This window comes from Oryx dammah, unplaced genomic scaffold (assembly GCF_014754425.2).
Source record: "Oryx dammah isolate SB20612 unplaced genomic scaffold, SCBI_Odam_1.1 HiC_scaffold_1, whole genome shotgun sequence".
NCBI classification, from domain to species: Eukaryota; Metazoa; Chordata; class Mammalia; order Artiodactyla; family Bovidae; genus Oryx; species Oryx dammah.
In genome coordinates, this window is record NW_024070185.1 from 68,092,520 (window position 1) to 68,115,302 (window position 22,783).

A 22,783-nucleotide genomic window follows, 5' to 3' on the forward strand; every position below is an offset into this window, starting at 1 on the left:
CAGACCGACCAGGCGGGCCCTGGGTGAAGGACTCAGAGAGCCACAGGGGGCCTGAGCTGAGCATAGGGACACTCCCTGAGAGGGACTCAGAGACTGCAGACATCGGCCACAAAGGTTAAAGGAGTTGACAGCAGTTAGAAAGTGAACAGTTTACTGAAAGTGAAAACAGGCAGAAGCCAATCCTACCCTTAAGGGGTGTGGAGAACCAGGGCAAGTTGGGTCAGATCCCGAACCTCCCAGTGCGGTGTGTGGTGTTACATGGAGGCAGGATTAAGCACTCCCTTGGCCGAAGAAGAGGAGGTCCTGCCCCTCACACACCTACACGGAGATGTTGAAACTCCAATGCCATGCAACGTGTTGTCTCCTGATTATGGCCAGCAGCAGACATCTGGACCAAAACCTGGCCTTGGAGCCAACCTACAGACAGCAACTTGGTTTTCCCTTCGGTAAAGGAAGACTAGTTTAAGCACATCCCTGCCTCCCACCTTCACGGGATGGCACGCCGAAACCGCATGAGATCATGAGTCCCAGAGAACAATAGCCACCTGAATGCGCTTTTGTGGGGCTTGGTGCTGGTTTCAGGTGAAGGCACAAACCCTGAGAGCTCCTGCCTTTTCTTGCCTCAGAGAACTTCTCTGCAGATCACATGAGAAGACGCATGGTAAGAAGAAAGCATAACAGGCCAAATATAACTAACTCCGGATGAAACCAAAACGACCGCCAAGATGCACTTCTGCTGCATTTTTATTTTTAATAACTTTTTATTACACAACTCATACGTGAAAAAGAAAAATTAATTCTAAAATTTGAGAGCATTATAATTGCTTGTTTCCTCACCATTTAGAAATAGGCATATAAGATACATATTTTATTAGCAAAAATAGAAGTATAAATACTGTTTTATACCTACTTCTTCCACTTACCAATATCTTTTCTGTTCATCACATAGTTTTTCTACAGCATTTTTCCCCCCCTTTGGCTGCACTGCTCTTAGTTCCCTGACCAGGGACTGAACCCAGGCCAATGGCAGTCAAAGTGCAGAGTGCTAACCACTGGGTGGCCAGGGAATTACATATATTACTATTTTAAATTTAAATATGTTCTATTTCTTTGAAGCTTATCTTTTCTATAATTAACTTATTTTACTTTTTCTCCATTCTAAACAACACTGCAATGAACATTCTTACAGCAAAATCCCTTCCCACACCTTAATTATTTTTCCAATAAAATATTAAGTGGTATAATAAATATAAAGGGAACTTAACTGGATACTGATTTAAACAAACCATTAAAAAAATTATGTAACAATTGGAAAATTTGAATACTAACTGGATTTTGATAATATTTAGGAATTGGCAACCCATTCCAGTATTCTTACCTGCAAAATCCCATGGACAGAAGAGCCCGGCACGCTACAGTCCATGGGGGTCACAAGAGTCAGACACAACTTAGCAACTAAACAATAACAAGGAATTATTAGTTCTGATCATCTTTCAGGGTTATTCTTTTAAAAGAATATCCTTCAGAGATACATATTTATGGATGAATGACATGATATCTATGATTTGTTTCAGAATAATCTCAGGGGGACTCAGTGGGATGTGTATATGAAAGATCAGCATGGGTGAATAATTGTTGAAGCTGGGCACTCTGAGATTCAGCAAGCTATTTTCTCCATTTTTGTGCATGCTTGGAAGTTTCCCTGTTAAACATTATATCTAAGCTCTGATTACAGTACAGTTATAACAAAAGCATTTATTAAGCACCAAGACACAGTGCTAGGCGGGAGATTCTCATAACAGCCTTGAGGGGTAGATCTAGCAACCCTTTTTTTGAAAAGTGGATTGTGGAAAATGAGACCATGGATAGTCTTCTTATGGATGGTGGTCCATAAGAAGTCAAGGTAGAGTCAAATTCAGGTTTGAGAACAAAGACTAGGTTCTTCATGATAGAAGGGCATAGAGCAATTATAAAGTTTTAGGTTAACAGAGAATGAGGCTGCACATGAAAAAAATCTACAGTCTTAACATTGCTTGTGCACTTTTTGTTTATTTTTTAAATTATTTTATTATTTATTTATTTTTGGTGTGCTGGGTCTTTGTGGTGCCCGAGGCTTTCTCTAGCTGCAGCGGGCAGGGGCTGCTCTCTAGCTGTGATGCATGGGCCTCTCTTGTGGAGTACAGGCTCTAGGCCCCCAGGTTCAGTGGTTGTGGCACACGGGCTTAGTTGTTTCTCGGCATGTGGGATCTTCCCAGACCAGGGATCAAACCAGTGTCTCCTGCATTGGCAGGCGAATTCTTAACCAGTGGACCACCAGGGAAGTCCCTCATGCACCTTTTAGACTCAAAATGTTTACGTGTGTTGTTTCCCCGTGGCTGAAGTAAGTATGGAGAGTTCGGAGGCCAATGAATGCAGACACACCCAGATAGCCCATAAAAACCACCTTGTTCATTCACAAGTGTTGACAATGACAGGAGTGGGCAGTGGCTGTTTATGAGAACTGTGTGGATTTCTCAGTGCTTATTTATTCTACCTGTTTGAAATTATGTTTAGGCCTCCTACAACCCCCACCTATTTTGAACTTATAAAGAATATTAATTCTAAAAACTGGACACATTTCTGAGTATGGATTCAACTAAAGAATATAATACACTTTAAAGCTTTTTGAAAACTTAAATATGTAACAATTGTAAGGCATGGAAAAATACCAAATTATGTTTAAGGAGACTGAAAAGTTATTAGAAGAGACATTAATGAAATATTGGAGGAGTTAAATTTCAAGGGAAGAAGATCAAAAACAATAAAGAAAGAATCACAAGTGAAATGAGAAGGAAAAGAACTAATCAGATGGAACCATAGTGCTGGAATAGTCACTAAATTATGCCTGAAGTGGACCAGCATAAAGTTGGGACTATGGAATACCTCTGGGCACTGCATGGCAAGATACTGGGGTAACACTTAGACATATTGAATACTTGAACTCCTACCATGCTGCAAAGGCTTTCCTCCACAATAATTCTATTTAGAGAACTGCACAGAGAAGAACCTACAGAGAAGACATAGGAAAAGGCAACACAAAAATGGTTTTTACACCAACAGTGTCAAAGTTAAATTACTGATACAATCTATCTGGAAACAATCCACCCTTATTTTTCTAATGCACATAGTGCTACTTAGCCTCACCACAAACTGAAATCCATTCATTCATTCAAGAAAAATTTATTGGGTGCTTCACTATGTATCAGGCATTGTTTTAGGCAATGAAGATATTGTTGTGGGAGGAGAGAGAAGAATCCCTGCTCTTGGGGATTTAGTTTCTGGCAAGGGGAAGACAGACAGTAAATAAACTCTATATTAGGTGATGCTCAGTGCTATGGAGGGACTTCCCTGGTGGTCCAGTGGTTAAGAACATGCCCTCCAATGCAAGGGACATGGGTTTGACCCCTGGTTGGGGAACTAAGATCCCACATGCCATGGGGTGACTAAGCCCGTGTTACCACAACTACTGAGTCCATACTCTGCAACTAGAGAGAAGCCTGCATGGTCTCAATGAAAGATCCCAAGTGCCGTAACTAAGACCTGACACAGTCAAAAGTAAATAAAGAAATATTAAAAATAAGAAGAAAACATTCAATATTTCAAAAAAGTGCTATGGAGAAAAATAAGTCAGATGTAGGGATAGGGAATGTCGTGGGGGAGTGTGTGCGTGCTCAGTTGTGTCTGACTCTTTGCAATCCCATGGACTATAGCCCACCAGACTCCTCCTCTGTCCATGGGATTTCCCAGGCAGGAATACTGGAACTGGTTGCCTTTTCCTTCTCCAGGGGGTCTTCCTGGACCAGAGATCAAACCCACATTTCCTGCATTGGCAGGTGGATTCTTTACCACTGAGCCACCTGGGAAGACCCCCAGGCAGGGAGAGTTGGAGGTTACAGTTTTAAACAAGGCCATCAGAGAAGGCCTAGGAAGGATGATTTGGGGCAAAAAAAAAAAAAACACAACACATCCAATGGGAGGGAGGCATGCAGAATTATCGATATGTGGGGGAGGAGCATTCCCATTAGCGGATGGACGTAGGGGCCCTGAAGTGGGAGAGAGCCAAATTGTTCCAGATACAGCAAGAGGACCAGTGCAGCAGAAGCAGAGGGAGCGAGAGGAGAGTGGCAGGAGTTGGGGACAGAGAGATGGTGGGTGGAGGGACAGATGATGCAGGGGTGTGTAAGCCGTTCTCAAACCTCTGGTTTGTACTCTGAAATGGGAAGCTATGGGGAAGTTTAGAGCAGAGACTGACCTGATATGAAATATGTTAATTGTGCTCTCCCGAGGCTGGCAGAGGGGGCTCAGCTGGAAGCACAAAGGCTGTTTCGCCCCTATAATAATCACAGCCTCCTCACTAGAGGTGGCCTGGACCTAGGCGGGGTGTCAGTGAAGCTGGTGAGAAGCAGTAGGACTCTGGCTATATCCGGGAAAGCTGACATGTTAGATGCACCACATGAGAAAAAGAGGCAAAAATAACTAAGATTTTGGACTTGAACTCCTATGAGGGAGGAGTTGCTGCGTACTGAGATGGGGAGCACTCCGGAGTAGTTTGGGGAGGAAAATCAAGGGTTTGGCTGTGGATATAGGTTTGAGATGCTGGGCAGACATCCCCGTGGAGGTGTGGGATAGGCAGAGACATGTAGCTGGAAGGCAGAGAGGTCCAGACGATAAGCCCTGAGGAGCTGTCACATACAGCACACAGTTCAAAGCTGAGAAACTGGACCATTGCCGAGGAAGCAAGTGTAAGAGAAAAGGGAAGTTCTGAGAACTGAATCTTACAGCTCTCTAGTGTTTTGAGGTCAAGGAGATGAGTAGGAACCAGAAAATACATGGCTTCAAAATGATGTAAACAAATTAAGATAAATTATTCATAGATAATATGTAATAACTTGAACTTAGATAACATTTCCAGACCACATATTCCTTTTATTCTACTGATATATATTCAAAAGGGTTCTTTATTCATTCAGCATTTCCATTGCCCATCGAGAATTCATAGACAGAATCTGTTAAACCTTCTGAAATCTGTATTTAGACTCCCAAAATCCCTTCTTGAAGACGTTTTATTTTTAATTGTAGGTTAATCGCCTTACAATGTTTTTTGGTTTGTGCCATATAACAGTGTGAATCAGCCATAGGTATACACATGTTCTCTCCCTCTTGAATTTCCTCTCACCCCCTACCCCATCCCACCCCTGTAGGCTGTCAGAGAGCATCAGGTTGAGCTCCTTGTATTATACAGCAACTTCCCACTAGTTATCTGTTTTACATACAATAATGTGTATGTTGAAGCCCAAGTGGTGGTAGTGGTTTAGTCTCTAAGTCATGTCCAACCCTTTGTGACCCCATGGACTGTAGCCTGCCAGGCTCCTCTGTCCATGGGATTCTCCAGGCAAGAATACTGGAGTGGGTTGCCATTTACTTCTCAGAAGCCCAAGTGGCACCGTGGTAAAGAATTCACCTGCCAGTGCAGGAGATGCAGGTTTGATACCTGGGTTGGGAAGATCCCCTGGAAAAAGAATTGGCAACCCACTCCATTATTCTTGCCTGGAAAACTCCATGGACAGTGGAGCCTGGCATGCTACAGTTCATGGGGTCACAAAGAGGCAGACATGACTTGGTGACTAAAGAATACAACATATAGGTTTCAATGCTACTCTCTCAATTCAACCCACACTCTCCTTCCTTCACTGTGTCCATACGTCTGTGATTCCTAATTTCAGACAAAAATGAGAATGAAATATGTAAATTTTCATATTTACTATGAAATATGTAAAAATAAAGTATAATAAAATGTTATTAGTAACAAATTAAAGTCTGTTTGGCTAATAATAATTTACAACTTTTATTTGAGGCTAGATAAGAGAATGAACCCTCCTCCAGAGAAAATAAGGGAGGGGTGGAGTAAATTAAGAAAGACAGCAGAATGGTGCCAAAAGTATATCAGCCTAATTAGAGGGAAAACCGGAGCGTATTCTTAGTGGGGAATTATAGTAATTGTTGTTAGGAAATAAGCCCCCAAACGTAAAAGGTATTAATAGAAGGCTTGATTTAAGCATTCTCTCCTCTTGTCCTTTAGGCATGAAAAATGCTATGTAAATCCAACAAGCATTGCAGTACGAAAACTAGTTAAATAAAGTACGGTGTACAAGAACAATGAGGAGTACTATTTAGCCATTAAAAACAATAGCTTAGAAGAATATTTAATAACTCAGAGAAATGTTTATAGTACATGATGAGAAAAAAGCAGATTATAGAACCACATATAAAATGTTTCAATTTTTTATTTTTATACAATTTTTAAAGGTTACTTTCCACTTAGAATTATTACAAAAAATTGGCTACATTCCCTCTGTTGTACAATACATCCTTGAGCCTATCTTATACCCAATAGTTTGTACTTCCTACCCCGCTCCCACTGATAATCACTACCTTGTTGTCTATATCTGTGAGTCTGCTTCTTTTTTTTTGTCATATTCACTAGTTTGTTGTGTTTTTTAGATTCCACAAATAAGGGATATCATACAGTATTTGTCTTTCTCTGTCTGACTTTCTTCACTTTAGCATAAAGCCCTCCAAGTCTCTCCATGTTGCTACAAATGGCAAAAATTCACTTTTTTTCATTCTTATTTATGCTTGAGCAGTATTCCATTCAATATGCTACTGGAGATCAGTGGAGAAATAACTCCAGAAACAATGAAGAGATGGAGCCAAAGCAAAAACAACACCCAGTTGTGGATGTGGCTGGTGATAGAAGTAAAGTCCGATGCTGTAAAGAGCAATATTGCATAGGAACCTGGAATGTTAGGTCCATGAATCTTAAGGCAAATTGGAAGTGATCAAACAGGAGATGGCAAGAGTGAACGTCGTCAACGTTTTAGGAATCAGCTTACTAAAATGGACTGGAATGGGTGAATTTAATTCAGATAACAATTATATCTACTACTGTGGGCAAGAATCCCTTAGAAGAAATGGAGTAGCCACTATAGTCCGTACTTGGATGCAATCTCAAAAACGATAGAATGATCTCTGTTTGTTTCCAAGGCAAACCATTCACTATCACAGTAAACCAAGTCTATGCCCCGACCAGTAATGCTGAAGAAGCTGAAGTTGAACGGTTCTATGAAGACCTACAAGACCTTTTAGAACTAACACCCAAAAAAGATGTCTTTTCATTAATAGGGGACTGGAATGCAAAAGTGGGAAGTCAAGAAACACCTGGAGTACACAATGAAGCATGGCAAAGGCTAATGGAGTTTTGCCAAGAGAACACACTGGTCATAGCAAACACCCTCTTCCAACAACATAAGAGAAGACTCTACACATGGGCAAGACCAGATGGTCAACACCGAAATCAGATTAATTATATTCTTTGCAGCCAAAGATGGAGAAGCTCTATACATCGAGCAAAAACATGACCAGGAGCTGACTGTGGCTCAGATAAGGAACCCCTTATTGCCAAATTCAGACTTAAATTGAAGAAAGTAGGGAAAACCACTAGACCATTCAGGTATGACCTAAATCAAATCCCTTACAATTATACAGTGGAAGTGAGAAATAGATTTAAGGGACTAGATCTGATAGACAGAGTGCCTGATGAACTATGGACAGAGGTTCGTGACATTGTACTGGAGATAGGGATCAAGACCATCCCCAAGATAAAGAAATGAAAAAAAGCAAAATGGCTGTCTGAGGAGGCCTTACAAATAGCTGTGAAAAGAAGAGAAGCCAAAAGCAAAGGAGAAAAGGAAAGATATACCCATTTGAATGCAGAATTCCAAAGAATAGCGAGGAGAGATAAGAAAGCCTTCCTCAGCGATCAGTGCAAAGAAATAGAGGAAAACAATAGAATGGCAAAGACTAGAGGTCTCCAAGTAAATTAGAGATACCAAGGGAACATTTCATGAAAAGATGGGCTCAATAAAGTACAGAAATGATATGGACCTAACAGAAGCAGCAGATCATTAAGAAGAGGTAGCAAGAATACACAGAAGAACTGTACAAAAAAGATCTTCATGACCCAGATAATCACGATAGTATGATCACTCACCTAGAGGCAGACATCCTGGAATCTAAAGTTAAGTGGGCCTTACGAAGCATCACTACAAACATAGTTAGTGGAGGTGATGGTATGCCAATTGAGCTATTTCAAACCCTAAAAGATGATGCTGTGAAAGTGTTGCACTCAATATGCCAGCAAATTTGGAAAACTCAGCAGTGGCCACAGGACTGGAAAAGGTTAGTTTTCATTCCAACCCCTGAGAAAGGCAATGCCAAAGAATGCTCAAATTACCACACAGTTGCACTCATCTCACATGCTAGTAAAGTAATGCTCAAAATTCTCCAACCCAGGCTTCAACAATACGTGAACCGTGAACTTCCAGATGTTCAAGCTGGTTTTATTTATTTTTTTTTTCAAGCTGGTTTTAGAAAAGGCAGAGGAACCAGAGATCAAATTGCCAATGTTCACTGGATCATGGAAAAAGCAAGAGAATTCCAGAAAAACATCTATTTCTGCTTTATTGACTATGCCAAAGCCTTTGACTATGTGGATCACAATAAACTGTGGGAAATTCTGAAAGAGATGGGAATACTAGACCACCTAACCTGCCTCTTGAGAAATCTGTATGCAGGTCAGGAAGAAACAGAGCTGGACATGAAACAGCAGACTGGTTCCAAATAGGAAAAGCAGTACGTCAAAGCTGTATATTGTCACCCTGCTTATTTAACTTATATGCAGAGTACATCATGAGAAACGCTGGGCTGGAAGAAGCACAAGCTAGAATCAAGATTGCTGGGAGAAATAATCAACAACCTCAGATATGCAGATGACACCACCCTTATGACAGAAAGTGAAGAGCCTCTTGATGAGGGTGAAGGAAGAGAGCGAAAAAGATGGCTTAAAGCTCAACATTCGGAAAACCAAGCTCATGGCATTCGGTCCCATCATTTCATGGCAAATAGGTGGAGAAACAGTGGAAACAGTGTCAGACTTTATTTTGAGGGGCTCCAAAATCACTGCAGATGGTGACTGCAGCCATGAAAGAAAAAGACGCTTACTCCTTGGAAGAAAAGTTATGACCAATCTAGACAACATATTAAAAAGCAGAGATATTACTTTGCCAACAAAGGTCCGTCTAGTCAAGGCTATGGTTTTTCCAGTGGTCATGTATGGATGTGAGAGTTGGACTGTGAAGAAGGCTGAGAGCTGAAGAATTGATGCTTTTGAACTGTGGTGTTGGAGAAGACTCTTGAGAGTCCCTTGGACTGCAAGGAGATCCAACCAGTCCATCCTAAAGGAAATCAGTCCTGAATATTCATTGGAAAGACTGATGCTAAAGTTGAAACTCCAGTACTTTGGGCACCTGATGTGAAGAGCTGACTCATTTGAAAAGACCCTGAAAGATTGAAGGCAAGAGGAGAAGGGGATGACAGAGGATGAGATGGTTGGATGGCATCACCAACTTGATGGACATGAGTAAACTTGAGTAAACTCCGGGAGTTGGTGATGGACAGGGAAGCCTGGCGTGCTGCAGTCCATGGGATCACAAAGAGGCAGACACGACTGAGCGACTGAACTGAACTGAACTGAACTGAATATTTCACTGTATATGTATGCATATATAAGTACCACATCTTCTTTATCCACTCATCTTAGGTTGTTTCTTACAACACTTAGGTTCTATATCTTGGCATTTATAAATAGTGGTGCTGTGAACATTGTGGTGCATGCATCTTTTCAAATCAGTGTTTTTGTTCTCTTCAGACATCTACTCAGGAGTGGAATTGCTGGATCATATGGTAGTTAGCATATTCAAAAGCAGAGATATTACTTTGCCAACTAAGGTTCGTTTAGTCAAGGCTACGGTTTTTCCAGTAGTCATATAAGCATGTGAGAGTTGGACTGTGAAGAAGGCTGAGAGCCGAAGAATTGATGCGTTTGACCTGTGGTGTTGGAGAAGACTCTTGAGAGTCCCTTGGACTCCAAGGAGATCCAACCAGTCCATTCTGAAGGAGATCAGCCCTGGGATTTCTTTGGAAGGAATGATGCTAAAGCTGAAACTCCAGTACTTTGGCCACCTCATGCGAAGAGTTGACTCATTGGAAAAGACTCTGATGCTGGGAGGGATTGGAGGCAGGAGGAGAAGGGGACGACAGAGGATGAGATGGCTGGATGGCATCACGGACTCGATGGACATGAGTCTGAGTGAACTATGGGAGTTGGTGATGGACAGGGAGGCCTGGCATGCTGCGATTCATGGGGTCGCAAGGAGTTGGACACGACTGAGTGACTGAACTGAACTGAAATGACGGTAGTTCTATTTTTAGATTTTTTAGAAACCTCCATACTATTTTCCACAGTGGCTGCACCAATTCTCATTCCCACCAACAGTGTACAAGGATTCCCTTTCCTCCACATCCTCACCAACATTTGTTATTTATAGACTTTTTGATAATAGCCTTTCTGACAGGTGTGAGGTGATATCTCATTGTGGTTTTGATTTGTATTTCTTTCATAATTAGTAGTATTGAGCATCTTTTCATGCTCAACATGTGCATTTCTTCTTTTGAAAAATGTTCAGTTCTGCCCATTTTTTAATCAAGTTGTTTTTTTGATTTAGAGTTGTTATTAGACTCCATTTGTATTTATAAAATATTGGCTATATTCTCCAATTTGTATAATATATCCTTGTAGCTCATTTTATACATTTATACCTAACAGTTTGTACCTCTTAATCCCCTCCTCCTATATTGCCCCTTCTCACTTCTCTCTTCCCACTGGTAACCACTAGTTTGTTCTCAATATCTGTCAGTCTACTTTTTTGTTACATTCACTAGTGTTTTGTATTGTTTAGATTACATATACTAGTGATACCATACAGTATCTTTCTCTGTCTTACTTATTTCACTTAGCATAATGCCCTCTAAATCCAACCAGGTAAATGGTAGGCAAATGGCAAGCTTTCGTTCTTTTTTATGGCTGAGTAGTACTCCATTGTGTGTGTCTTTCTGTGTGTATGTATACATATATGCCCATGTGCTGTGCTCAGTCACTTCAGTGGTGTCTGACTCTTTATAACCCCATGGACTGTAGCACGCCAGGCTCTTCTGACCATGGGATCTTCCAGGCAAGAATAATGGAGTGGGTTGCCATGCCCTCCTCCAGGAGATCTTCTGAACCCACGGGTTGAACCTGAGTCTCCTGCCTCTCCTCCATTGTGGGTGGATTCCTTATCACTGAGCCATAAGGGAAGCCCATACACTTATATCCATATCTATATATATTTGGATGCTTCTTAAAAGTTTTCCAAACTTTCTATAATGAATATGTATCTCTGTAAAAACAAAACAAAACAAAACAAAAAACAGAACAAAACAAAAACCTAGGAGCTGCGAGAAAGCTGGTGGAACTCAAAGCCCAGAGAATGAAACCAAAGCAGCTCTAGCGCCTCAGTGGGAAGCTAAGAGCTATTGTGTGTAGGGGACAGGAAGTGTTTTCCTTTGGTTAGGTTTAGTTATCATAAAACCAATATGGAGAAAAGTTGAAAAAAGTCTGGTTTAGAAACCAACACAACAAAATTTTACTATAATATTAATATATTATTAAATTGACAGAAAGGTTAAATTTTTGAAAGCCAACACTCAAAACAATGTGGTAAAATGTTATGCATATTCTCATATATGATATATATTCATGTATACATTTTTATTGGTGATGCATATCGGCACAATCCTTTTTGAAAGTAATTCAGCAATATGTACAAACAACCATAAAACATGCATGTTCAAAAGGGAATAGCCACTATGGAAACAGTTTGGCAGTTTCCAATAAAATGAAGCATACAACTATCATTCAACCCAACAATTGCACTCGTGGGCATTTATCCCAGAGAAAGAAAAACATACAAAAACCTGTACATGTATGCTCATAGCAGCTTTATTCATGATGGCCCCTAACTGAAAACAACCCAGATGTTCTTCAAAGGATGAATAGATAGACAAACCATGGGAATTCAGCAATACAAAGGAATGAACTAGTTATACATGCATGATACATGCAACAGCTTGGATCATCTCCAGGGAATTATGCTGCGTGAACAAAGAAATCCCAAGAAGTCACACACTGTTTTCCATCTTCGAATGATTTCCACTCTGGAAATAACAAAAGTATAGAGAACAGATTAGTAACTACCAGGGAGGGGTGAAAAGGAGGGAATCGCGGCTGTAAAGGAACACTTGAGGGACCCTTGTGGTGAAGGACCGTCTTGTATGTGATATTTTGGTTGTGATACTATACTAGTTTACAATATGGTACCATTAGGGAAACTAAGTAAAGCATACTTGGTATCTCCATATGGTTTTTTTTTTTTTTTTAACCTATTTATTTATTTGGCTGTGCCAAGTGTTAGTTGCCACACTTGGGATCTTCCATCTTTGTCGAGGCACGTGAAACACAGTTGCCTGACCAGGGATCAAACCCAGATCTCCTGTCTTGGGAGCCCCAAGGCTTAGCTACTGAGTCACCAGGGTAGTCCCTCTGCACTATTTCTTACAACTACTCATGTATCTATTATTACTTCAGAGCAAAAAAAAAAAAAATTAAAGTACATCTTCTTTTGACCACGTATCGCCAAGTCTGGAAATTTGTCCTAGGAATAGAACCCAAAAGACTAAAGTACTTTAAAGGCACCAGATGTTCAAAACAGCGGTATTTACAACAGGAAAAAAGAACCATTTTGTGTCCAAACAGCGACACAGGCAAATCATGACCCAGCCACCCAAGAATTATGCAGTTGATACAGCCACAAAGAAATGTTATTTGAAAAGGGAGGATTCAAAATTGTGGTACAATATGAAATCTCTGTGATGGGGCTGGAATATATTGCAAAAGTTTTAATAGTTACTCTGTGTGAAATTCTAACAAATGTTTCCCTTCCCTCAAGCTATCTCTAAAGTTACATGGTTTGGGAGTGGAGGGAACGACAGTAAAGGACATTTTTTATGTTTAATTACAAACGTCAGAGTCACGACGAAAGTTCTTTAAATCTGTCCCTCCCAGCAGAACGAACTTCGTTTTTCAGGTTCCAGGATTGGAACAAGCGTGTATACAAGGACCCACAGTCACGAGCCCAGGGCAGGTGCGATTGAGGCACCCGCTTCAACCGCTGCAGCTGCTCCAGCACTGTGCTCACGGCCCCAGGTCCACAGCCCCACCCCAGGACCCCACCAGGAGTCCGACGAGGAGATTCCCCCGAAAGAGGGCGAGGACGCAGCCCGGAGGTGCAGTGACCACTCCAAGGTCATCTTCAAGCCGGCAATCGAGGCTCGGCCGGGCCCAGCCTAGAGCTCCAGGACTCTGAGTCGGGGTCTCGCTCTCTGCCCCGCATCCCCACCCCATCCCGAGTCTCGACCCCGAGGCTCCCCAGCGGCGAACTCCCACGTTGCGTCCAGACGGCCTCTCGGCCCCCAGACCTGAGCTGGGCGCCCCCACCTTATGCCCGGGGCCAAGACCCCGCGAAGGTACCCTTCCCCTAGACCCTTCCCCTCTTCCTTTTTCGCCCTCTCAACCCAGCTTTTCCCGACTCCGGGAAGAACCGGGAAGAGAAGGCGGAGGCGAGCGAGACGCCGCGGGATAAATACTGTGGCCCGGCCCCGCCCACCGACATCACTTCCGCCCCGCGACAAGATGGCGGCGCCCCGGCCCTGCCACGCAGACTTCCGCCCGGCGCCGAGACTCGGAACCCGCTGCGCGTCGCGTCGGAGGTGAAATCGGGACACGCGTGGTGTGGAACTACACCCTGGGTGCGGAGGGGTGCGTCTTTGCCTCGTCCCTGGCCGGGGGCCTGAAGAGAAGGCGAGCCGAGGGCTCTCGCCGGGGTGTTCGGGGGACTCCCGCCACGTGGGAGGGGGAGGAGCTGAGTCGCTGCCGGAGGGACGCGCCGACTCGGGGGGGCGGGAGGCCACGTGGGTGGGGTTCCGCTCAGGGTCCGCGAGTCCTTCTCCCTCGAGTGACTTCGTTACCCCTTTTCGCCTTCTTTCTCAGGCATCATGTCGGAAGGAAACGCCGCGGGCGAGCCCAGCGCTCCGGGAGGGCCCCGACCCCTCCTTTCTGGGGCGCGGGGGCTTATTGGGCGAAGGCCGGCACCTCCCCTCACCCCGGGCCGCCTTCCCTCTATCCGCTCCAGGGACCTCACCCTCGGGGGAGTCAAGAAGGTACCCGACGGCACCTTTCTAAAGAAATCCAACTACGCTGAATTCCAGGCACTTGGGGGTTTGACTGTAGGGCCTACTGTGTGCCAGGCGTGGTGCTGGGCCTTGCGAATCTTGTCTTCAGACTTCCGTCTGCAATTTCTGGGGAGCCTGCCCTACCTTCAAGTCAAGATACTGGGTCCAAGATGTTGACATGGCTCTCAGAGATGGCTGAAGAGCAGAGAATCCTAATTAGCTCAGAAGCAACTTGAGCAGGGTTTATTTCCTTTTGGTGTGTCCTGGCTACCTTTCAGAAACCCATGAAAGCCACGCAGACATAAACTTTGCCTGCAATTTAAGAGAGTTCTGAATTTGCCCTGGATCCCAGTGTGCAGACTTCTGGTCCAAAGTATTGAGTCTTAGGTGTGATATTAGAGCCTCTGTGTCTTCTATTATGTTTGTGACTGTAGATGTGATGGGGTAGACTGTAAAGAGAATGGGGAGGATGACAGAGCATAAAGCAGCCAGTTTTTGAAGACCTCAGTTTCCCTTTGTAAATTCTGGTGGCAATCTAACCCAATCATCAGTTTGTGAGTGCTGGCAGATTTGTCTTTCCCATTTGAACCTTGCTGGTAGAGCTCATTCTCTATAATACTGTCTGGTCTTCTTAGCAATTTGAAGATGAAGTGTGAGAGTAGGTAAATTCCTCTGCTGTTAGAGTCCTGAGGGTTGTCCTTTCAGGAGGCAGAAACTGAAGCTGCCATTTAAATGTTTTTGATGCCCCCTTCTATATATAGCTTCACCGTTGCCTTGGCATGACATTCCTCCTTTTCAAGCACCTGTCCATTTCAGTAAATCTTTGACAACAGTATGGAATGTGCCGAAGAGAGCCATATTGGTCTTCATCCATGGAAGATGCCCTTTGGAAGTTTTTCCTTTCCTCTGTACTTCGGGATCAGAATTTACCAAATCAGTGACTCCTGTATTTTACTTTCAGAAAACCTTCACCCCAAATATCATCAGTCGGAAGATCAAGGAAGAGTAAGTAGCTAGGCCTCCTGAATACTCACGCCTTGTTTGTGCGTCTGTGCTCAGTCGCTTGCTTGAATCCGACTCTTTGCCACCCCAGGGACTGTAGCCAGCCAGGCTTCTCTGTCCATGGGATTCTCCAGGCAAGAATACTGGAGTGGGTTGCCATGCCCTTCTCCAGGGGATCTTCCCAACCCAGGGATGGAACCTGTATCTCTTGTGTCTCCTGCATTCTTTACCACTAGTGCCACCTGGGAAGCCTTGCCCCTTTGTTTACTTGCTCTGAATTTGGACCTTTGGGGAAATAACTAAGTAGGTGGCTCAGAAGTTTAAATTTGTAGATTTAGTTCTTTGCAGTAGTGATTAGCGACCCTGGCTCCCAAGTGATTCTAATGTGCAAGCTTTAAAAAAATACTGATGCCTGGGAATCCATCCTTAAAATTGTTTTAACTTCTTTGCAGTGAAACAGTGATTATCTTTTTTATTTAACTTTTAATTTTTTATTGGGGTATAGCCATTTAACAGTGTTGGGATAGTTTTAGATTAACAGTGAAGGGACTCTGCCATATGTATACATGTATCCATTCTCCCCCAAACTCCCCTCCCATCCAGGCCTCCACATAACATTGAGCAGAGTTCTGTGTGCTATACAGCAGGTCCTTGTTGGTTATACATTTTAAATACAACATTGTGTACAAGCAGCCACGAGTTCGATTTCTAAGTCTGTGAGTCTCTGTTTTGAAGTAAATTCATATGTATAATTTCTTTTTAGATTCCACATATAAGGGATGTCATACAATTCTCCTTCTCTGCCTGACTTAATTCAGAGAGAGATTATGTTTTATAAGCAGAGTTGAGAGCCAATAGTTTGGGCAGAGATGGGTCAGGTTTTCCCTTACGTTCTTTTGCATTGCAACTTTCCTGCTTTCAGTCAATACCAAAAAAAAAAAATCCACATTTGGGGGCAATCTCTATAATTCACCTTTTGTGGTATAGTTCTAGTATACACTCTTCAAAAAGGTAAAGTACAGTAAACTAAAGGACTCTGCCTCATCAAGGAAGTGAAAAAGATGCTAGACCACCCACACAGGTGGGTGCTGTGCTTCTCATGATATAGTTGTTGGCTCATAAACTCCCCTCCGGTGGAGCAGAGTGGTGTGGGAGAGTAAGACCAGTTCTCGGATGCAGGTGACGTCAGTAGTTTCCTTGACCCATTTGCTTTTCTAGGCCCAAGGAAGAAGTAACCATCAAGAAAGAGAAGCGTGAAAGGGACAGAGATCGACAGCGAGAGGGCCATGGACGGGGCCGGGGGCGCCCAGAAGTGATCCAGTCCCACTCCATCTTCGAGCAGGGCCCTGCCGAAATGATGAAGAAAAAGGGTACAAAGCTGCCGGGGCTCTGGGAGGAAGGAATCAGTGGATTTCAGTGCAGACTGTGCAAGAGAAGGACCAGGGTGGTGGTATTCCCCTGCTTGCTCCCAGTTTAGCCTTCCTTGCTGTTGGCTCCTCCCTGACTCCTGTTGAACTATGGGTGGTTTTCCACAGGGAACTGGGATAAGACCGTGGATATGTCAGACGTGGGGCCCTCTCACATCATCAACATCAAAAAGGAGAAGAGGGAGACAGATGAAGAAACAAAACAGATCCTGCGCATGCTGGAGAAGGACGATGTAGGTACCAGTGGACTAGGGGAAGGGGCTGCTTTTGTGATGAAAAGCACTTCCAGGGAACCAGGATGGGAGAAGCTCTCTAATGTCCTGAAAGTCTAGTAAGCGGCAGCAATCTTTGATTAGAAAAGAGCTAAGGTGGACTGTGGGCTTCCCAGGTGGTTCAGTGGTGTAAATCCACCTGCAGTGCAGAAGATGCAAGAGACACAGGTTCGATCCCTGGGTCATGAAGATCCCCTGGAGAAGGAAACGGCAACCCACTCCAGTATTGTTGCCTGGAAAATTCCATGGACAGAAGACTCTGGAGGGCTACAGTCAGACACGACCGAGTGACTGGGCAAGATGGACTGCCCTCCAGGTACGTGTGTATGCTGGCCCTGCTGTGTGACCCCCCGACTTTTCTTTGGCAGTTCATCGATGACCCTGGGCTTAGGAATGATATTCGAAATATGCCTGTGCAACTGCCGCTGGCTCACTCGGGCTGGCTTTTTAAGGAAGAGAATGAGGAAGCAGATGTTAAAGCACGGCTGGCTGGCCCCAAGGAAGAGGATATGGAGGTGGACATGCCTGCTGTAAAAGGTACTCTGTGTCAGTTAAGGTCTCGCCTCCTTTTCCCGAGCTGTTCCCGCAGGAGTGAGCCTGCCTGACTGTTTTAAGATTTGTGTATTTGTTTTTTGGCTGTGCTGGGTGTTCGTTGCTGCACACCAGCTTTCTCTAGTTGCAGCAAGTGGGGGCTACTCTTTGTTGTGGTGTGTGGGCTTCTCATTGCAGTGACTTCTCTTATTGCCAAGCACAGGCTCTAGGGCATGCGGGCTTCAGCAGTTGCGGCTCCTGGGCTCTAGAGCACAGGCTCAGTAGTTGTGGCACGTGGGCTTAGTTGCTCTGCAGCATGTGGGAGCTTCCCCAGACCAAGGTTCAAACCTGTGTCCCCTGCCATTGGCAGGAGGATTCTTAATCACTGGACCACCCTTTCTTAAATAAGTCACACAACTATTGGATCCCTCTTTCTAAGCACAAAGTTTCCCTCCAGCTTCTTGGCTGAGTGACAGTGGAGCAGACCAGGTGGAAGGGGTGGGTGCAGTGAGATGGCCTAGAGGTGGCCTCTCATAGCCTTCCCTTTCTGTTATCTCGGGCAGTAAAAGAGGAGCCCCGAGATGAGGATGAGGAGGCCAAGATGAAGGCTCCTCTCAGTGCAGCCAGGAAGATCCCGGGCCTTCCGAAGGATGTGTCTGTGGCAGAGCTGCTCAGGGAGCTGAGCCTCACGCAGGAGGAAGAGCTGCTGTTCCTGCAGCTGCCAGACTCACTCCCCGGCCAGCCACCCACTCAGGACATCAAGCCCGTCAAGACGGAGGTGCAGAGCGAGGATGGGCAGATGGTGGTTATAAAGCAAGAGAAAGACCGGGTATGCTCATCAGTGAGTGCTGTGAAGATGCACAGGACCTGGAGGGGAAATAGCTACCTGGAGGGGGAAGCAGAGTGGTGTTGGCCATAGTGAAATTCGAGAATAATACGCATTTGTTCTTTCTGCCTGTAAGGGGCTTGGGGCTCTCTGTGCTTCAGCCCAAATTGTGTGTGTGTTTGTTTTTCACAGTGAACTATTTTGAACATATACAAATGAGAGAATATAAGTTCTCATGTACCATCACCTAGCTTCAGGAGTTACTGATATTTTGTTCATTTATCTGTGGTTTGGGTTTTTTTGTTTTGTTTATTGACCAGTGGCAGGCATTCCCAGGAAAAGGCCCTCTCTGGGAAGCTCATTCTTTGTTTCTTTTTTTTTTTTTTAATAGTTCTTTTTTTAAAGGGCTTCCTTGGTGGCTCAGACGGTAAAGCGTCTGTCTGCAATGCAGGAGACCCGGGTTTCATCCCTGGGTTGGGGTGTTAGTTGCGGCATGCTAACTCTTAACTGTGGCATGTGGGGTCTAGTTCCCTGACCAGGAATCGAACCCAGTTTCCCTGCATTGGGAGTTCAGTTCTTAGCCACTGGACCACCAGGGAAGTCTGGGGAGCTCATTCTGACCTTTGCTGCTGATGCCTCCCTTTGGGAAAGGGTTTGTTCTTGAAGGAGGGAGGAGATAGTTCCTCAGCCAGTTTCCATCCCCGATCGTCTTCACAGGAAGCCAGGCTGGCAGAGAACACTTGTACCCTGGCTGACCTGACGGAGGGACAGGTCGGCAAGCTGCTCATCCGCAAGTCAGGGAAGGTGCAGCTCCTCCTCGGCAAGGTGACTCTGGACGTGACGATGGGGACCACTTGCTCTTTCCTGCAGGTGAGAGTGAGCCCGGTCGGGGTGGAGGCTGTTCGGGATGTTGACAACTTGGTGCTGAGTACGGGGGAAGAGCTCTTGGGATCATCATGTGGAAGTCGTAGGACTGAGCAGTGGGCTGTGTGGGCTTGCCTTTCATCTCCGTCTCTGTCGATGGGCAGGAGCTGGTGTCCGTGGGCCTTGGAGACAGCAGGACAGGCGACATGACAGTCCTGGGACACATAAAGCACAAACTCGTCTGTTCTCCTAACTTCGAATCCCTGCTGGATCACAAACACCGGTGAAGCGAGCAGATGGAGGATGGTGGTGACTGTGCCCACGACTGCTGCCTGCTCCAGACGTTTTGTTCTCAAATCTGTTCGACCCAGAAGGGGCCTGTTTAGCCCACCCACTCCAGCCATTGTCCCAGTTTTCCCCACAGGGCCCACACGTGGCTCCCTTCCACGGTGGCTGTGAACAGCACGACGACCTTCCCACAGTGAGGAAACCGCACACCCTCACTGCTAGGGGGTTGGTCCCTGCTATTTATTTTTATATTTATGTCTTAGCTGTTCAGTGGACTGCACCCTCCCCAGGCGGAGAAGGGTCGGTCTGGGCAAGGACAGGCTCCTTCTCTGGGGACGTCTTGGTTCTCAGGGCAGGAGAAGCTATTGCTCCCTCCTTCCTCCCAAGAGGCAGCGCTTGAGAGAGAACAGAGATGTCTGGAGTTTGAGATTCAACCTCAGTTCTTTCCATTACTAATTGTGTGACTGAACAAACTACCTAACCTTTCTGAGCCTGAGTCCTCATCTGACAAATCGAGGACGATACCTACCTCACAGGGTTGGCGTGAGGATGCTGTGGAATACTGTCCATGAAATGTCCTTGCACGTGGCTGGACATACACTGTAGGAGCTCAATAAATGTTAGTTTAGTTTTCCTTCGCCTGAGTGTTTTCAAACAATAGAGAGATTCCAAGGATCTCTCAGAAAAGGTGAATGGAACTGCTTCTCCCCGCATTCTTACTCCATGTCCCGTCCCTCTGGACTGATGCTCTGAAGGTTTGGGTTTGGGCCTCTCTGTGCCCTTTTTTCTCCTAAGCATCTTAGGCAGGCACTTCCTGTTCATTGCTGTGAGCCCCTAGCCATAGGTGCCATCAGAAGAGAGGAAAGCAAAGACTTGACTCCTCGCAGCCCTACAGGTGCCTTTGGGTGTCACAGTGGTCCCAGGACTTATTCCTCCCCCCCTCACCTCTTCCAGCTCCACTTAAATTATTTCTCAGAAGAAACCTGTGACTGCTTGTAGATAATTATCACCCCACCAACTCAAATACTGCTGAAAAACAACCCTGGGTGAAAAAGAAAGTAGAAATGATTGAATAATGACCTCATCAACACTTGACAGATGACCTCTCACTTCAAAAGTGTTAAGTTTGAGAAGCCTGCCTCTGTCTCCTGTCCTGGCATCGGCTTGGATCCTGCTCTCCCTGGCTGCATGGGCCTTGTAGTTCATTGTGTCATCTTGTTCCTTTCAGCAGCTCAGCACTCTCTTGACCCATCCAGTCTGTGGTCCCTGAGGAGCAGCATCTCTTTCCTTATTCCTTGTCTGCAGAGCAGGGTCATGGAGACACCTTGGAGGTTAGCAAAAGCCGCCTGCGGCAGTGTCTGGTCATTAGACACAGCATTGCAGCTCCCTTTGCTTCGAGCTTAGCAAACTGCCTCTGGAACAGTTGGGAACCACACAGGCTCCATGAGAAATGCTCCCTGCTGATTTAGCTGGCCCTAGAGGTTTGGGAAGGATGCTCCTTTCTTTAGTCTCCTTTCTGTTCCTTGTGTTAGTTCCTCTGTTGTGTCTGACTCTGCGACATCATGGACTAAAGCCCAGACTCCTCTGTCCATGGAATTCTCCAGGCAGGCATACTGGAGTGGGTTGCCATTCTCTTCTCCAAGGGATCTTCTCAAGCCAGGGATCGAACCTAGGTCTGTCAGCACTGCAGGCAGATTTGTTTTCTGTCTGAGCCTCCAGGGAAGCCCTTCTGTTCCTTGAGCCTGTTTTTAAATTCATCACCGCTGGGCTTTTCACTAAGCCCTTCAAGCTGCCTCACCAGCAGCTAGGAGGCGGGATTGACTATGTAGTCCCCACATTGCCCCTTCTTAGGTAAGAGCTCATTGAGCTCTGCTAGATGGTGCTGTTCTGGTTTCTCATCACTGTAGAGGGCAGCTGAGCAGAAAGGGTCTTGACGTGCCATGGAAGTCCTATTTGGTCTAAGACAGTTTTGATGAACCAACTGCTTTTTTGTTCTCTGAGCTTTAATGTTTGCTCCTTTTCTACAGCTAATGCCTTGCCAGTAAGTCTCCATTGTAACCCTTTCTCTTGGTTTTGTGGGGGGCAGGCTGTGGCGTGTGGAAATCTTAGGTCTGTGACCAGGGATCCAACCTATGCCCCCTTCAGTGGAAGCATGGAGTATTAACTGCAGGACCACCAGGGAGGTGGTCCCTCTCGGTTTGTTTGGTTCAAAAACTCTTCTGCTTTTCTGGGCTAACTCAAAGTCCCTGCCTCAGTAGACATTTAATGTTTCATAGTCTTTAGTTCTCTGATTCTTCCACAAAAACTTGAGGAAGAGCATGTATCACTTTATAGCTCACTGTTGTGCCATTTCAAGTGTATTGGGGATTGAACATTACGACCCTGAATCAGAGTCCCCACAGCCTGTCTTACATTCCTGATACACAGGTTGGACAGAAGTGTGGGGAGAAGACAGGACACATCTGCTTTCTTGGACAAGCCTCCAAAGCATACATTTGTACTGACAAATAAATACAAGTAACAGTAAAAAGTCCAAAGCCAGATTCATGTATGAGTGAAAATGGATGAAAATTTATTACAACCTGCATCTATGTGTATGTATTTTGCTAAGACATGGGAAATAAACTATAGGCTTGTTCATTTCTTAACTATGTAAGCGACAGAATGTGGGCTTTAGAGTCCGGATTGAGTTTGAATATAACTCCACCAGTATAACTTTGGAGGGCTTTAGAGTCCGGATTGAGTTTAATAAAGTTGTTTTTAAATTACAATGGGCACCAAGTTTTTCTTTTATGCAAAACAAAAGAGTGCTGCTATCAGTATGTGATCAGCACAAGGAGCAGAAAACTAGACTGACAGTGATGTGAGCAATGGGATGTTTAATTATCTCATGTAACCAGCAGTCTGGAGATAAGATGGTTCCAGGGTCAAGTGGCAGCCAAAGCATCAAGATTTTCTAGGATGCGTTTGTTCCACCATCTTTGGCATTCTAAAGTGGCTATAACAACTCAGCATCATTTCTTAAAATTAGAGTTCAGAGCCAAAGCAGGAAGCAAGGTACAAAACAGTAAAGGAACTTTCTCCTCATTCTGCTCATATCAGGGAGGAATATGCTTCAGAGGCCCAAAGAGCTTTGGCCCTGTGTCTCTGATACAGCAGACCACATACCCACCCTTGGCTGGGCACTGGCAAAAAAGGATGGGTGGACCCATTTGTCCCTTAGCACTGATGCCTTGTTGCCTGTGAGGTAGGATTTTGTTCGGAGGGAGGAAACAGGAAAGGCAGGTATAGATGGTTCATGATAGGTA

The 22,783-nt window shown here is 44.9% G+C and overlaps 1 protein-coding gene and 1 long non-coding RNA gene across 4 annotated transcripts; one reads left to right on the forward strand and one right to left on the reverse strand.

Moving 5' to 3' along the window:
* Positions 1 to 11,955: 11,955 nt before the first annotated feature.
* On the reverse strand, positions 11,956 to 13,681 carry LOC120865454. Its single transcript, XR_005721412.1, has 2 exons — positions 13,565 to 13,681; positions 11,956 to 12,192 (listed from the first exon to the last, which is right to left on the reverse strand). It is a non-coding gene; the product is annotated as an uncharacterized LOC120865454 (long non-coding RNA).
* POLR3D (RNA polymerase III subunit D) lies at positions 13,657 to 22,246 on the forward strand. 3 transcript variants are annotated; one of them, XM_040242748.1, is made up of 9 exons: positions 13,657 to 13,852; positions 14,084 to 14,253; positions 15,227 to 15,270; positions 16,486 to 16,637; positions 16,803 to 16,927; positions 17,335 to 17,503; positions 18,061 to 18,326; positions 19,041 to 19,193; positions 19,352 to 22,246. In XM_040242748.1, exons 2-9 carry the CDS (start codon positions 14,089 to 14,091, stop codon positions 19,472 to 19,474), a joined length of 1,197 nt encoding a protein of 398 aa, XP_040098682.1. In that variant the 5' UTR covers positions 13,657 to 13,852; positions 14,084 to 14,088; the 3' UTR covers positions 19,475 to 22,246. The 3 variants fall into 3 exon arrangements, with proteins under 3 accessions (XP_040098682.1, XP_040098667.1, XP_040098675.1); XM_040242733.1 differs by having other exon boundaries at positions 13,657 to 13,842; positions 18,061 to 18,338; XM_040242741.1 differs by having other exon boundaries at positions 13,657 to 13,842.
* The last annotated feature ends 537 nt before the right edge of the window (positions 22,247 to 22,783 follow it).